At 55.1% G+C, this 13,940-nt stretch overlaps 1 protein-coding gene across 1 annotated transcript in view; it reads left to right on the top strand.

The window, feature by feature from the left end:
- The first annotated feature begins 3,268 nt into the window (after positions 1 to 3,268).
- The window catches only part of QRICH2 (glutamine rich 2), a 33,017-nt gene continuing 22,345 nt past the window's right edge, over positions 3,269 to 13,940 (top strand). Inside the window, exons 1-4 of the mRNA XM_075559698.1 lie at positions 3,269 to 3,937; positions 4,035 to 4,133; positions 5,836 to 5,898; positions 6,254 to 6,364. Coding sequence (XP_075415813.1) covers positions 3,269 to 3,937; positions 4,035 to 4,133; positions 5,836 to 5,898; positions 6,254 to 6,364 — 942 coding nt within the window. The remainder of the gene's footprint in view (positions 3,938 to 4,034; positions 4,134 to 5,835; positions 5,899 to 6,253; positions 6,365 to 13,940) is intronic.

The raw sequence follows: 13,940 nt of genomic DNA, 5'->3' as shown, positions 1-13,940 counted from the left end.
ACTTTCAGGTATTGGCAAAAGCTTGTCTTTTCAGTCACCTGATGCATGTGAAAGTTGAACGATTGAATAAGGAGGACTGAAGAATCTACGCATTTTAATTATGGTGTAGTTCATGACAGGCAAAAAATGCCAAGTATGATGGACTGCCCAAAGCACCAGGAAGTCTGTCTGGGAAGTCCAGCCAGAACACTGGACGTGAGCACGGCCAGACGTCCTCTTAGGACACATCCGTCAGCAAACGAGCCCCGGGAAAGAGGCCGTGGAAAAAGCAAGACCTTGGAAGACCACTCACCACTCGGGCTCCCATTAGCCACCAGTACGGTAGACCTGCCCCCCAGTAGTGATTGGGGTGCAGAGTTCACATCATACACCAGCATAGTTCAGTCGTATTAAAAGAAGAGTTGTACATACATCGGCACAGTTGTAGAGCCTCCTGCTACCCCTGTATTCATTCTTAGCTCATTTCCTTCCAACTTCCCTCTCCTACACTCCCATTGGTGAGGCGTGCACCAACTGTCTATATGAGAAAAAATACCAACGACAATGTTAAACCAGAAAACAAGTCGAGAAAAATGCAGGAAATACTGGAATCCAAAATGGATTGAGGGAGATCTAATGACCAGGTACCTCATTATAAACCTAATTCCATCTGTCAGGATGAAGTTTTACAATAGGTATCAAGGTTATTCATGTTCACGGGGTCAGAGGGGATCCACACATGGATTATGGGCCCCTCACTGCCATTCATGCGTCCACAGCCTTCTGAAAATTTTGGATGTTCCTTATTTAAACCCTCGTACCTTTCCCTCCTTCAGAGTTGGGTTTTGTTACTTAGCTTCATTGGGTCTCACTAGTTGGTGTGCTGCTGCCATGTGGAACTGAGTAGCTATCTCGACAAACCTTTAGGATCCCAGAGGCTACTTGGTGGCCAGGCACCATCTGCTTTCTTCACCATCTTCGGTGATCTCTTCTTGGGGCTGAGCACTGAGCAGAGTCATGTCCTACGAGCTCATTATTCATGGATTGGGGCTCGGAAAGTGGGAGCCCCGAATCCACTCACTTGTCTGGGTAGTGTGTGTCTGGTTTGCTTGAGAGGTGTCTTGTGAGCATCGTCGATCATCCCCTTGGGGTACGAGGTAGTTCTGTTGATGGTGTCATTAATTTATCCAATGGTATAACACTATTGTGGACTGTGCACATTGCGCTTTGAGATGCTTGACCAGGGAGCTTTGTGATTGGGGAGGATTTCCGGCAGCAGTCATTACTAGGCCAGCATCTTACCGGTCACATGTCAGTAAAGCCAAGAGGGCATTAGAACATCAAATACAGGATGGTCCTGGGCCACCTTTCACTGGACAGCCATAAAGCAACGGACCCTCACCAAAGTCCACCACTGTGGCAGACTCACCTCAGCACCCACCTGCTGGGCCAGACGCCAGGGTAGAACTACAGGGCTCTCCCATATGTGTTCCAAATTCCCAAGGCAGCCTTCCGAAATGACAGAGGCTGCAAGGAAGGACAGATGCTCATGACAGGAGGTGCGGGGCCAGGCCAGGCTGGGCTTCCGTCTGGCATCCGCAGCGTGCTGTGTCAGCACTGACAAGATGGCACCTAAGGAAACAACAGCAATTCCCGGGATGAGGGTCGGCTACCCCTTCCCTCTGCCCAGTCCAGCGAAGGCTAGAGGGGCCCTGGTGGCACAGTGAGTTAAGCTCTGAGCAGTTTGCTGCAGGGTCAGCACTTCAAGCCCAGCAGTTGTGCTGAATGGGAAAGGTGAGTCAGTCTGCCATGGTAGCTGCTTGTCTCCCCCACCCCCAAGCCCTGTGGGGGCAGTTCTCACTGTGTGGGAATCGACGATGGGGCAGTGTTCTTGGGAACAGCAAAGTGGGCATGGCCGGCCTGAGCAGACATTCTGCTCAGAGTTGGCACAGAGACTGCCAGGGCTGCTTACACTTGAGCGGTGCCCGTCCAATAGCACTGACGCTGACCAGAGACAATCGGCTTGTTTGAAATGATGGTGTTTGCAGAGTACGGGCAGGACCATGGCCTTGGGACACGTCGTCAGAAGAGACTAGTCCCTGGAGGACACCATGCCTGTAGAGGGTCCGTGAAAGAGGGAGACTTTAAGGGCTCGGAGTGACCCAGTGGCTGCTCCATGGGCACAACTATAGCAATTTAGAGGATCGACCAGTCGGGCAGTGTTTCTGCCCGTCCCACCAGGGTCTTGAGCTGGGGGTGACTAGTTGGCCCCTAACAGCAACTCAGACCGGACAGGAAGCCCCGAATTGGAAATTAGACCCGCCCACGGAGTGCAGGGTAGAGGTGGATTTGTGGGTGTCTGTCTAGCAGTAGCCTTCAGGCACTGAAAGACCACTTTCTGGGAGAATCAAGAATGAGGCTGGTACCAGGTCTTGGTTGTGTGATTCTGCCCTGGCACCTGGCCCAGCAGGTCAGCTTGAGATCAGTGAGGTCAGCACCCCCTGTAAAGGCCAGCCAGCCATGGCTAATTGGAGCCCCACCCCACAGTGGTGTATGCGCTCCCAAATTGTCCTACCATTTAGTTAAAAAACATGGCGGGAACTGTTCCCACAGGGCTGATGCAGACCTCAGCCCCCAAGCTGGGGATGGCCTCAACAATCAGGGTTCATGGTTGCTAGGATACCCCTTTAGCCTGCCCATCGCCAGGGGTCCACCGCTATGAGAGTTGCTAGCTCAAGGGAGTGGTTGGAGTTCAGTTTGAACTTTGGGAGGCCTATACAAAAGTGAGGGGGCCCCCCCTTGCAAATGTTTTGGTCCATTTCCTCCCCCTCCCAGCACCTTAAAGTGGGGGCGTTTACTGAGGGAGAAAAGCATTATCCATGTCCCTCAGGGTCTGCACAAAGCTCCCCTGGAGTTTTGGGGTGCCCTACGCCCCTGGTGCAGCGCCCGGCTTTCTGGGGGGAGGGGGACGCGTTCACACGTGGAATCTTGGGGACGCGCGCGCACGCGCGGGCAGGGGGGCAGGGGCAACCACAACCGGAAGCGACGTTTCAAACGTCTTTGGCCAGGAGCAGCTGGAGCCCAGGGTGCGATCGCATCGTGGAGGCTCCAGGCCCTTGGACTTGGGTCTGGCCAGCTCAGAGGTGGTTTCTGATGTGCTGGGGACAGGGGCAGGGGTGTCCCAGGGCCTGTAGGGTCCCCGAAAGGTCCCAGAGGTCCGGCGGGTGAGCGGCCGGCCATCTCTTCCCAAGCAGGCGCTCTGCGCCTCCGCACACAACACACTTACTCCATGGCGGCCACTAAGGTCTCCCTCCGGGAGCTGGCCGACCTGGCCATCGGCACCCCCGAAGTGGGCGCCGTCAACTTCACGGCCTTGCACACTCTCCTCGTGTCCGTGCTCCAGACCCTCCAGATCCAGGACACCCAGATCCACTTCCAGCCCCTCGTCTCGGAGGAGTCCAGCTACCCCGGGTCCCCCCGCTACTCCTTGAGCACCCCGCAGATACCCCCGACCAAGGAGAAGAAGCGGAGCCTGGGCAAAACGTCCTCGCACATGCTGGAGAGCCAAATGAAGGACCTGGGGGAACAGGTGCAGGACCTGGGGGGGCAGGTGCAGGACCTGGACAGGCAGCTCCGGACTGTGGAGAACCAGGTGCAGAGCCTCGTCAGCCACGTCGAGTTCTTCACCACTGCCCAGGCCACCGGCTCCGATCTGGAGCCCCGCGAGTTGCCGGAGGGGCAGGCGATGGGCCCGATAGGGTCTGAGGGGGCAGGGGCCAGGGAGGGGCTGGAGAAGCACCCGAAGCCCTCAACCACAGCCTTGACGAAGCTGATGGCCGCACGGGAGCTCACGAAGAAGGGGATGACCAAGTCCGTGACCCCAGAGAAGCTGAAAAAGGTCGTGAAGCAATCCCAGAAGGACGGCCAGGAGGACGAAACGGTCGAGGCCGCCCTCCAGGTGAGCGAGGGCACGCCCTGCCTGGAGCCCCGCGGAGCGCACGGCTCGAGGCCTCCATGCGGCCCGCTCTCCCACACTGTCACACTGTCCCCTGCAGGGTCAGGACCTGGGGATGCTCCAAGACGTCTTTCAAGACATCAACGCCCTGAGGGCGTCCCAGCAATTGTTGGAGGAACCCCTCCAGATGACGCCCCAGGTGAGGGCTCCGCCCTCCCTCGCCCCGCCCTCCGCCATTCCTAGCCCCGCCCATCGCCCCGCCCACGCCCCTCCCTCGCTCTACCCTCCTCCGCCCTTTCTCGCCCGCCCCCACTCCGTCCTCCCTCGCCCCGCCCCTCCTCTTCTGCCCGTCCTAGCTCCGCCCCTAGCCCCGCCCCCCGCGCTCTACACCCCCTTAGCCCCCCTCGCCCCACTTCCCCCCCACTCCGTCCTCCCTCGCTCCGCCCTGGGCCTTTCCCAGAGGATAAAGGAGGAAGGAGGTGGTGGGTGTAGGAGAGCCCCTAGAATGGCGTGGAGGATGAGAAGGGGGCCCGGGAGCAGGAGGCGGGCACAGGCCACACTGCCTTCGTCCCGCTCGGGACCCAAGCAGGAATCTTCTGGGGCGCGCAGGGCTGTTTCAGACCGAAGGCTGGTTTTCCTTTTCGCTCTGTGCGCCCGCGGGCGGACGTGAGCAGCTTTTGGTTTTTAAATGAAGCTGCGTTGGTCCTGTGTTCGGTCATGTGAACATGCACCAGGGCGCTTCACAGACATCACACACGCACTCACACATGTGCAGTCGTGCACTTACACACCCAGACATATAATCACACACGCACACCCTCACACGTGCGCACCCAAACTGCACACACTCACACGTGCTCGCACACATTCCCATATGCACTCATGCACACAGCTCTGTTTTAAAGATCATTTTAACGGGGGCTTATCACAATCCACACACACATCCATGGTGTCAAGCACATTTGTACATATGTTGCCATCATCATGGTATCAGCTCATCCCCCCGCCCTCATGAACCCTTGATAATTTATCAAATTTTTTTTCATGTCATACACTGACTGCAGTCTCCCTTCACCTGCTTTTCTGTTATCTGTCCCCCTGGGAGGGGATTATATGTAGATCATTGTGATCAGTTCCCATGCACACAACTCTTATAACTCCACTCTGCCCACAAATCCATCGCCACACTCTGACATGGCAGGTAGGTGAGACCTGGGCCAGCAGCAGCCGGCCCAAGGGGCTGGGCTCTAAACAGGCATGCACAGAAAGGCCCTGGGCCATTTATGGAAAAAAGTTATTTAAAAAAAAGAAAAGAAAGGCTGGCCGGCCCTGGGCCTTGTCCTTCAATGGCTGCAGGTCTGGGGGGGGGGGGGGGTGTTGAACCCAGGAGCTCCCCAGCCTGCATTAGCACTCATGCCCAAGACCCCCACCCAGCCCTGCCCCAGGCACCTCCCAGGACGGAGACTGACTTTCTCGGAGCCTCTCCTCCGGCACCGAGCCACCTCACCACTGTGTGTGCACGAGCGTGTGCACACATGCAAGTGTGTGGGAATGTGTGTGAGCACGAATGTATGTGCAGTTTGGGTGCACGTGTGTGAGTGATTATGTGTGTGTGTGTGAGTGTATGACTATACACGTGTGAAAGTTGTGAAAATGCGTGCACATACGTGTGAATGAGTGTGTGTGGGGGGCTGGGTGTGTGACTGCATGTGTGTGAGTGAGGGTATGAATGTGACTCTGAACAAAGATGTGAATGAGTGTATGTGTGGGTGTGTGGTATGCGTGAGTATGCATGTGAGTGTGCTTGCATGTGAATATATGGCGAGTGAGTGAGTGTGTGTGGTGGGGGGCACCAGAAGGAGCAGGAGGGTGACCCTACCTTGGTCTCCCACCTCTTCTAGAAAATCCTTGAGATGCGGGTTGACGTGCTGGAGAAGCAGATCAAAGACCGGGACAACTTCCTGGTAAGGTGGAAAGGTCCCTTCTCTGCCGCCCCCCCCCCCCGCCCCTGCTTCAAAGGGACTTAGGAAGGATGGTTGACCCAGCCTGGCCCCCCTCAGGAGCTCCTGAAGACCCCACTCTGGATGCCTTTGTCTTCTGGAGGCAGGGTTAGGGGCAGCTCTTGCCTCTTGAGGCACCACTTCTGGGCCAGGGAGACCTTTTCCCAACTGGGGTCCATATGGGACTGACCAAAGGTCACCCCAGACTTGCTGGCCACTTGCAGGCCAGTGAAGTCTGTCTGAGGGGAGGGAAGTCCCCGGCTAGTCCTGAGAGCCCCAGCTCCCCAGGACTCACCGAGGGGTACGTGTGTGTCATCAGAACATAGTGGGTCAGAAGCTGAGTGTCATCCCTGTCGGAGAGGATGTCACCATGGTCACCTGGGAGGAGCTGGAGCAGGCCATCACGGACGGGTGGAAGACTTCTCAAGCGGTGAGCAAGCGGGAGGCCCGAGCGAGGGTCTCAGGTGGGCACCCCATACCTCCTCCCTTCTCATAAAGGCATGTCCGTGGCCACTGGGTCCATCCCCGCTCAGAGCAAGCTTGTAGGACGGAGGAGGGCTGCCTGGTCATTCTGCCCTGGGGCCGCTGGGACGCTGGAACCACCAGCCTTCCTGCCGACTGGCACCACCAGGGCTCCTCCAGACGGTCTCCCCCAGATGGGTGTTCATCATTGTCCTCTCAGGTTCACTCAGCCCCGGGGAGGGCACGCCGGGTGCTCCCCATCTCACCACCAACAGTGCTCCGACGTAACACTCATGCGGCCACACGGACTCTCCTAGGAATCCCGGGCACTGGAATATGTATTTGTAACTCTGCTAGCTCGTGACAAATGGCCTTCCATGGACGTCGCTTCAGGCCAGACACTCCACCCCACCCTCCAGCTAGGGGTGAGGTTGTTTCCAGCATGTCCGCACTCAGGAGCCGGCCCCCACTGTCTGCAGGGGGAACATTGCTACCCAAGGCCATTTTCAGTTCATTTCACCGCTTTCCAAGACTTTCTTCCCAGGCAGCCATGAAAGGCCCAGGTCCCTCAGTGCAAAAGGTCACAAAGCCTGGACAGAGAGGCAGTCCTGAGGCAGTCCGCAGGAGGGCCGAATGGCGTTCAATTCCTTAGCCTGTCTCCATCAGCATGAAATCAACCTGAATCTTCGCAAAGGGCCCCAGAGGGGAGGCAGAGCTGCCCTGTTGCTCCCTGTGATGTCCACGCAGGCAAAGGGAGCCGGCCTGTGGGCGCCACCATGTGGCCTTCTGTGTTGTTGTTAGGTGCTGTTCAGTCCATTCTGTGACCCTGGGTTCAACAGAGGAAGCCCTGCTCGCCGGGGCCCTGGGTCATCCCTCCCTGCCGGGATGGTTATGTTCGAACCCATTGTCGCAACCGCTGCGGCAGTCCATCTCGCAGCGGGTCTGCCTCTCTTGCCCACTGCCCCTCCACGTGACTAAACACAGTGTCCTTCTCCGGGCACTTGTCTCTTCTGGCAACATGTCCAAAGTATGCGAGGCAGACGCTCGCTCGCCATCCTTGCAGACCCCTTTGTTCTCTGGCAGTTGGTGACACCTCCCGTCTTCCTCGCCAGCACCACAATCCAGGTGCACCGGTGCCCCTCGGCCTGCCCTATTCAACGTCCGATTGGCACATGTCGAGGAGACAGCTTGGGAACCCTGGGTGGCGTCGTGGGTCAGCCCTGCACTGCTAACTGCACCAGCAGTTCAAAACCACCAGCTTCTCCGAGGGAGAGAGAGGAGCATTTCTTCTCTCCTAAAGAGTTCCGGGTTCGGAAGCCCGCGGGGGCAGTTCAACTGTCCTGTGGGGTCACTGTGAGTGGGAATTGGCAGTGGATTTTTTTGGATGAGGCAACTGAAGATGCCATGACTCTGGTCAGACTCGCAGAGTGACCGCTGCATTCCCCAAGACTCTCAAGAGGCCTAGTGCAGCCTCTGGGGGGACAGGTGTCGTTGGGTGCCCGCTGTCCAGGTAGCAGCCCCGCCTCCCAGTGTAGACTGCCCCCAGGAATCTCCTGCTGTACACATCCTGTAGTTTATTGTGTTTCAGGCGAAAGTTTGCCTATGACCATCTCCACACGCTTCTCATAGCGTGTTCCCGGCCTCACTCATTCCATCCCGGTCTCTGCATTCCCTGCCCCACACCTCCTGCTCCTGGGCCTGGAGCAGCCTGTGACCATCGGGTGCACCGGCGTGTTTGTTTGCTGCTTAGATCGTATTTTAGTCTTGAGGCCATTCAGATACCTCCACTCACTCAGTGCCACTTACTGGCGCTCTTCTGTGTTCCTGCTGAGCCCCGTACCTTTCTGGTATACAGGACCAGTGCTGCCCCTGGGCCTTGATGTCTGTCCTACAACGTGTGAGCCAGTCACTGTATCCCTTTTATCCCTTTTCTTAAAGACTCAGAGCCTTGTGATATACCCAGGAGCACCAAGACACTTATAGAAGGTGCCAGCTTTGGGCCCTTCCCTCCTCCATGCCTAGGGCCAGTAAGTAGTTCAGGTTACTAACTTGTTCCATCCAGGTAAATCAGGGATTTTTTTTTGGGGGGGGGGGGGGAAGACACTATTGACTCAAGCATGATATTATTTTAGGAGCCAGTCCGTGGTTTTGCTCAAAGGTGACTGTGGTAGTTATATAATCTGATGTCAACTTGAGACTAGTGAGAGTGGAAGGGTGGGGTTTAACCTGTCAATCAGGTCACCGCTTGATGACCTCATTTGGAGGCGCCATGGAGATAAATAGCTCACTGGAGGCCAGACATATTTACTCTCTGCTGCATCTTCCTGCTGACAAGACACATGGAGCTACGCTGATGGAGACAGAGTCCTGGAGCTGGAGGAGCCACGTGGAGGCCCACGCCAGCCCTGAGATGTTTCCACCGCCACTGTATCCACTGGCCTGTGATCTTCCTGCATTTGGCGTCATTGTATGTGTTGCATGAGTCTGAAGAGGAATTCATATGGGCAAATAATGGACTTAGGGACTTGATCTGAATCGGGCTGGGATTTTTTCTAAATATGCAATTACTCTTTGATTTACAGCTCCCTCTTACATACATATTTGATTGTCCTCGATTTGTTTCTCTAGTCTACCCAGACTCACACAGTGACCGCCAGAGAGAAGGTCCTGTAGGGAACAGGTGGAGAGCGCAGAACAAAATTTGAAATTATTTTTTAAAAGGACCAGCCCTACTGGTCTGATGGTGGAACCCCTTAGACTGCTTTCAAGCCTAGAGATGAAACCCCCCATACACAGGGACCCCTGGCAAGTAGACAACTGACAGCAATAACATCAACCACGACACTCGTGAGAAACGTCCTCAGAACATTTAACCAGCGGAGGCCCACTGGGCAGCTCCTGCCCCGAAAACAAAGCTCCTGAGGCAGGAAGGGGCAGAAGGGAAGATGGAAATTAAAGCTGAAGTGGAAACAGGAAGAAGACTGTGTCCTCGGGGATGGTGTGTGTGTGTCTTTGTGTAACAATATGATAACGTGTCTAAATCATTGATGGCAAAACGAACTTGCTCTGTAACGCTCACCCATACCACACCGCTTTACCGCCACCGCCAACGGACGACCAAAGATTGACAAGACCCCAGTTTGAATCTACCAACAGAAGCACTCTATGCCCCCGGCGAGCATGCCCGTCTGTCCCCCGATTAGGAGCGAGGGGGGAAGGAAGGTGCCATACACTATGTACTCTGGGGAGACTGTGGAAGTTGGGGCCTCCAAGTCGCTCTGGTTGGAATGAGGACTCCCAGCGTCTGAAATCAGGTCATGAATCGTTGGAGACCTTGTGCTTCATGATCCAAAGGACAGCGATGGAGTGATTTAGGAAGGGGCAGGACAAGACTTAACCTTACGCTGACTAAGCTGGGCAGAATCGGCCTGCCCGCACGGCCCAGGGAAAGAGGAGACTGTCGGATCGTAGTGATGAACGAGAGGTCAGGGCTTTGCACGAGGGCGGCAGGGGGAACAAGGGTCGTGGGGAGGAGCCGCTGCACGTACCCAGGACCATGAAGCCTGAAAGCACCCAAGAGGCCAAGGCCAGCTTCCAAGAAATGTGTCAGGCTGAGGAGGACGCTTAGGCGGCAGGGAATCCACTGGAACCGAGGACGGACCACTTGGAAAGGGAGGGTGGGGGAGGTGCCCCACATGGACGAAGAAGCCTGTGAGCAGTCGTGTCCTGGATTGTACGTGGCGAGGTCGGCGACTGGTGGTGTGTTCAGCCGTGTATATTCCCCATAAGAGCAGCATTTTTTTTGTAATCGAGAAAAGAAATGTATCTGGCATCAGATATCTTAATCACAGATTCTAAAACAAACATTTCTTTGCTCTCCCCCCAAACCTCCCACCACACACGCGCGCACACACACACTTTGATGTCTCTGGAATTGGGAGGGGGTGTCTCAGAGTCAATGGTTATTTGCCAGTTCATCAGTGGTGGTGTTTTTCCCTTCTGAGTGGTGCACCAATCTTGGTGCCCCTTAATGATGCCATCTGGTGGGGCTGGTGGCTCAGGGCCTTCAGATTGGTTCCGACTCCTCGCAGCCTGATGTGCGACAGAAGGAAGCTTCGCCCGGTCCTGCGTCGTCCCCACGGCTGCTCTTACGTCTATACGCTTGAGCCCTTGCTGCCGCCTGTGTTCATCCATCCTGCCGGGCACCTTCCCCTTTCTCACGTCCCTGCGACTTGACCCAGCAGGATGTCCACTTCCAGGGAAAGATGGCCCGTGTGCAATCACACTGTGCGCCCCGTATTTCTCGAGACCCTGGGAGAGAGAGCAAGTGGTGTACACAGGATATTCAAAAAGAGGGATGATCTTAGGGCAGCGGCTCTCAACCTGTGGGTGGTGACCCCTTTGGGAGTCAAATGACCCTTTCATGGGGGTCGCCTAAGACCATCAGAAAATACATCTTTCCCCTGTCTGTCTCCAGGCGGGTCCGCCCAAATGCAGATCCGCCCACATACAAGTACCGGCATGAAGACTGTTACCCATGCTACACCATGCTTCAACACAAAATTTCATGGATTTGTCATTAGAAATAAATAACTCACACTATATAATGACATATTGTTTTTGTGAAGGATCACTATGCTTTATGTTCAATTTGTAACAACGAGAATACATCCTGCATATCAGATATTTACATGACGATTCATAACAGTAGCAAAATTACAGTGATGAAGTAGCAACGATAATAAAATAATGTTATGGTTGGGGGAGGGGCGGTCACCACAACATGAGGAACTGTGTGAACGGGGGCGGCATGAGGAAGGTTGAGAACCACTGTCTTGGGGGGGGGGTTGGTACTGAGAAATTGCCATCACATAGAGTGACTGGCAGAGGGGCTAGCCAGCACCCAGAGTCTGAAGAGCTGGGCCATAACTCAGGTGGTTTAAAAAAATAGCCCCCATCCCCCCAACACACACAAAGCAGAACAAAAAACACTCCCTTACTGCCATCAAGTCAATTTTGACTTGGAGTGACCACCACGAAGAGGGGGTTCGTTCCAGGACCTGGGAGCTCCTGGAACTTGTCTTGCAGGGTCTCAGACTCGCATGGCTCCCCTTCCTCCTTTCCCTCCCTCCTTCCTTCCTTCCTTCCCGCTAGTTCCTCCACTGACCCTGGAAAGGCCCGGCTAGGAAAGCAGCTCCCGTGTGCTGGAGCTTTCCCGGGGGAAGACAAAGGGAGAGCAGCAGCGCCTATGTTTGGTTTAGATGATGTGGTGGGTGACTGGTTCCTCACTGGACTGCCAACCGCAAAGCCAGCAGTTCAAAACCACTGGCAGGAGAGAGGAGGCTTTTGGCCCCGGGATCAGGAGTTGCCGTCTGTCTTGGAAACCCACAGACACCGTCCTCTGCCCCGCCGGGTCATGATGAGTCGCCGTGGACTCGATGGCAGTGCGTTGGGTGGTTGGGTTTGGCGGGTTGATCTTCGCCAAAAGGCCGTGAAGCCACCAGGGTGCCCGTGTTTCTTGTGTGGACGTGTTTCGTGTGAGGACGCGAGGGTTGGCGGCCAGTGGGTAGAATATTATGGACGGGGCGGTGTCCACCAAATGCAAAGGGTGGTCGAGCCTAACCTCAGGCCCTGTGGTTATGCTACAGTGAGGCAGGATGAGTGGAGCATGGGTCTTGAATCCATCTCGTTTGTGATAGAAAAGAAATTAAACTGGCGAGGGAGCAAGCCAGAAATGGGGGGAGTTTGATGCCGAGTCTCATATAGATCTCCCGGAAGCCAGGAAACCAAGCTGAGGGGACCAGGACCTGCCCCTCCAGGCGGCACAGAGAGCAGGCCTTCCCTAGAGCTGGCAGAGAAAAAGAGATGGATTGACAGATGGATTGATACGGCGGCTGCCAAGACTGCGAGGGTGGCACAGGACCGGGCAGTGTTTGCTTCTGTTGAGCGGAGGGTAAAGATGGGTCGATGGCAGCTCCCAACAGCAGCAGAGCTGGCACCCTGCGCTCAGGCTTTCTCGCCTCCTCAGCTTGCTGCTTCCCCATCTCCACGTGCCTGTGTCGACGGCATGAGCTCTGCTCAACAGGCTGTGCCGCGTCCTCGCCCAGGGCCCCTTTCACACACATACACACACACACACACACACACGTTCTGCCAACTCTCTCCCTTCCCCTCACTAACCATAGACTGAGGGAACAGGGAACTGTGAGAAGCTGGATCTTTCCTTCCTTTGGGCCTGTGGGTCCTGATCTCCCAGCGGAGGCTACTTTGCGGTCAGACCGCTTCTCTTTGGCCAGCAGCCTGTCGCCTCCCTTAGTTGAAGCTGCCACGCCTTCAATTATGAGCCACAGGATGTAGCTTTGTCATCATGCTGTTGTGTCATCTCACCATGTGCGTGTGTGTGTGTTTTGAAAAGGACACAATGTATAGACCAAGTCAACAATTTCTACCTGAAGAAGTCCGGGATGGTGATGACAGTCCTCGAGGTGCGCGCCATTCTTACTCCCGCCACCGTTCACCTAAACTCTATGCAAACATGGTTTCTATGCACTTGCTTACTTCCTGTCCGGGGTCCCCTGACAAGGAGGTATTTAGTGGCCTGACTCAAGACCTCACTTCTTTTTATGACGGGGTAATAGTCCCTGGTGCCGGCGAAGAATATTGAAAGTCCACGGACTGCCGAAAGGACAAATCTGTTGTGGAAGAAGGAGGGCCAGAGTGCTTTTCAGAAGCACGGAAGGCAGGAGCTGTCTTACCTACTTTGGACATGCCATAAGGAAAGACTAGTCCTTGGAGAAGGACATCATGCTTGGTGAAGCAGAGGGGCAGCAAAAGAGGAAGACCCTTGAGCTGGGCAGCAGCAGTGCCTGCAGCAATGGGTTCAAACATAGCATAGGAACAAGTGTGAGGATGGGGCAGGACTGGGCACTGTTAAATCTCAACTCTTACCAACATCCATCCATCCATCCATCCATCCATCCATCCATCCATCCATCCATCCATCATTCCATCCATCATTCCATCCATCTATCCATCCATCCATCCATCCATCATTCCACCCATCCATCCATCCATCCATCATTCCATCCATCGTGTCAACCACATTTGTACATTTCTTGCCATCATCATTTTCAAAACATTTGCTTTCTACTTGAGTCCTTGGTATCAGCTTCTCATTTTCCCCCTCCCTCATGAACCCTTGATGATTTATAAATTGTTATTGTTTTTTTCATGTCCTACACTGATCAATGTCTCCCTTCACCCACTTTTCTGATGTCCGTCCCCCTGGAGATTGTGATCAGTTTCTCCTTTCTCCCCCCACCTTCCCCTTGCCCTCCTGGTATGGTGACTCTCAATATTGTCCTGGATTCCCTGGGTCTCTGGCTCCTATCTGTACTTGTGTACATGCTCTGGTCTAGTCAGATTTGTGAGGTGGGATTGGAGTCATGAGAGTGGGGGGAGGAAGCATTAGAGAACTAGAGGACAGTGTGTTTCCTTGGCTGTCAGGGTAACCGGCCCCTCACACATCATCACGGGCCCGGTAG

Source organism: Tenrec ecaudatus, chromosome 10 (assembly GCF_050624435.1).
Source record: "Tenrec ecaudatus isolate mTenEca1 chromosome 10, mTenEca1.hap1, whole genome shotgun sequence".
NCBI lineage: Eukaryota > Metazoa > Chordata > Mammalia > Afrosoricida > Tenrecidae > Tenrec > Tenrec ecaudatus.
The sequence above is the reverse complement of the archived record's forward strand: the minus strand, read 5'-3'. Positions and strand labels throughout refer to the sequence as shown.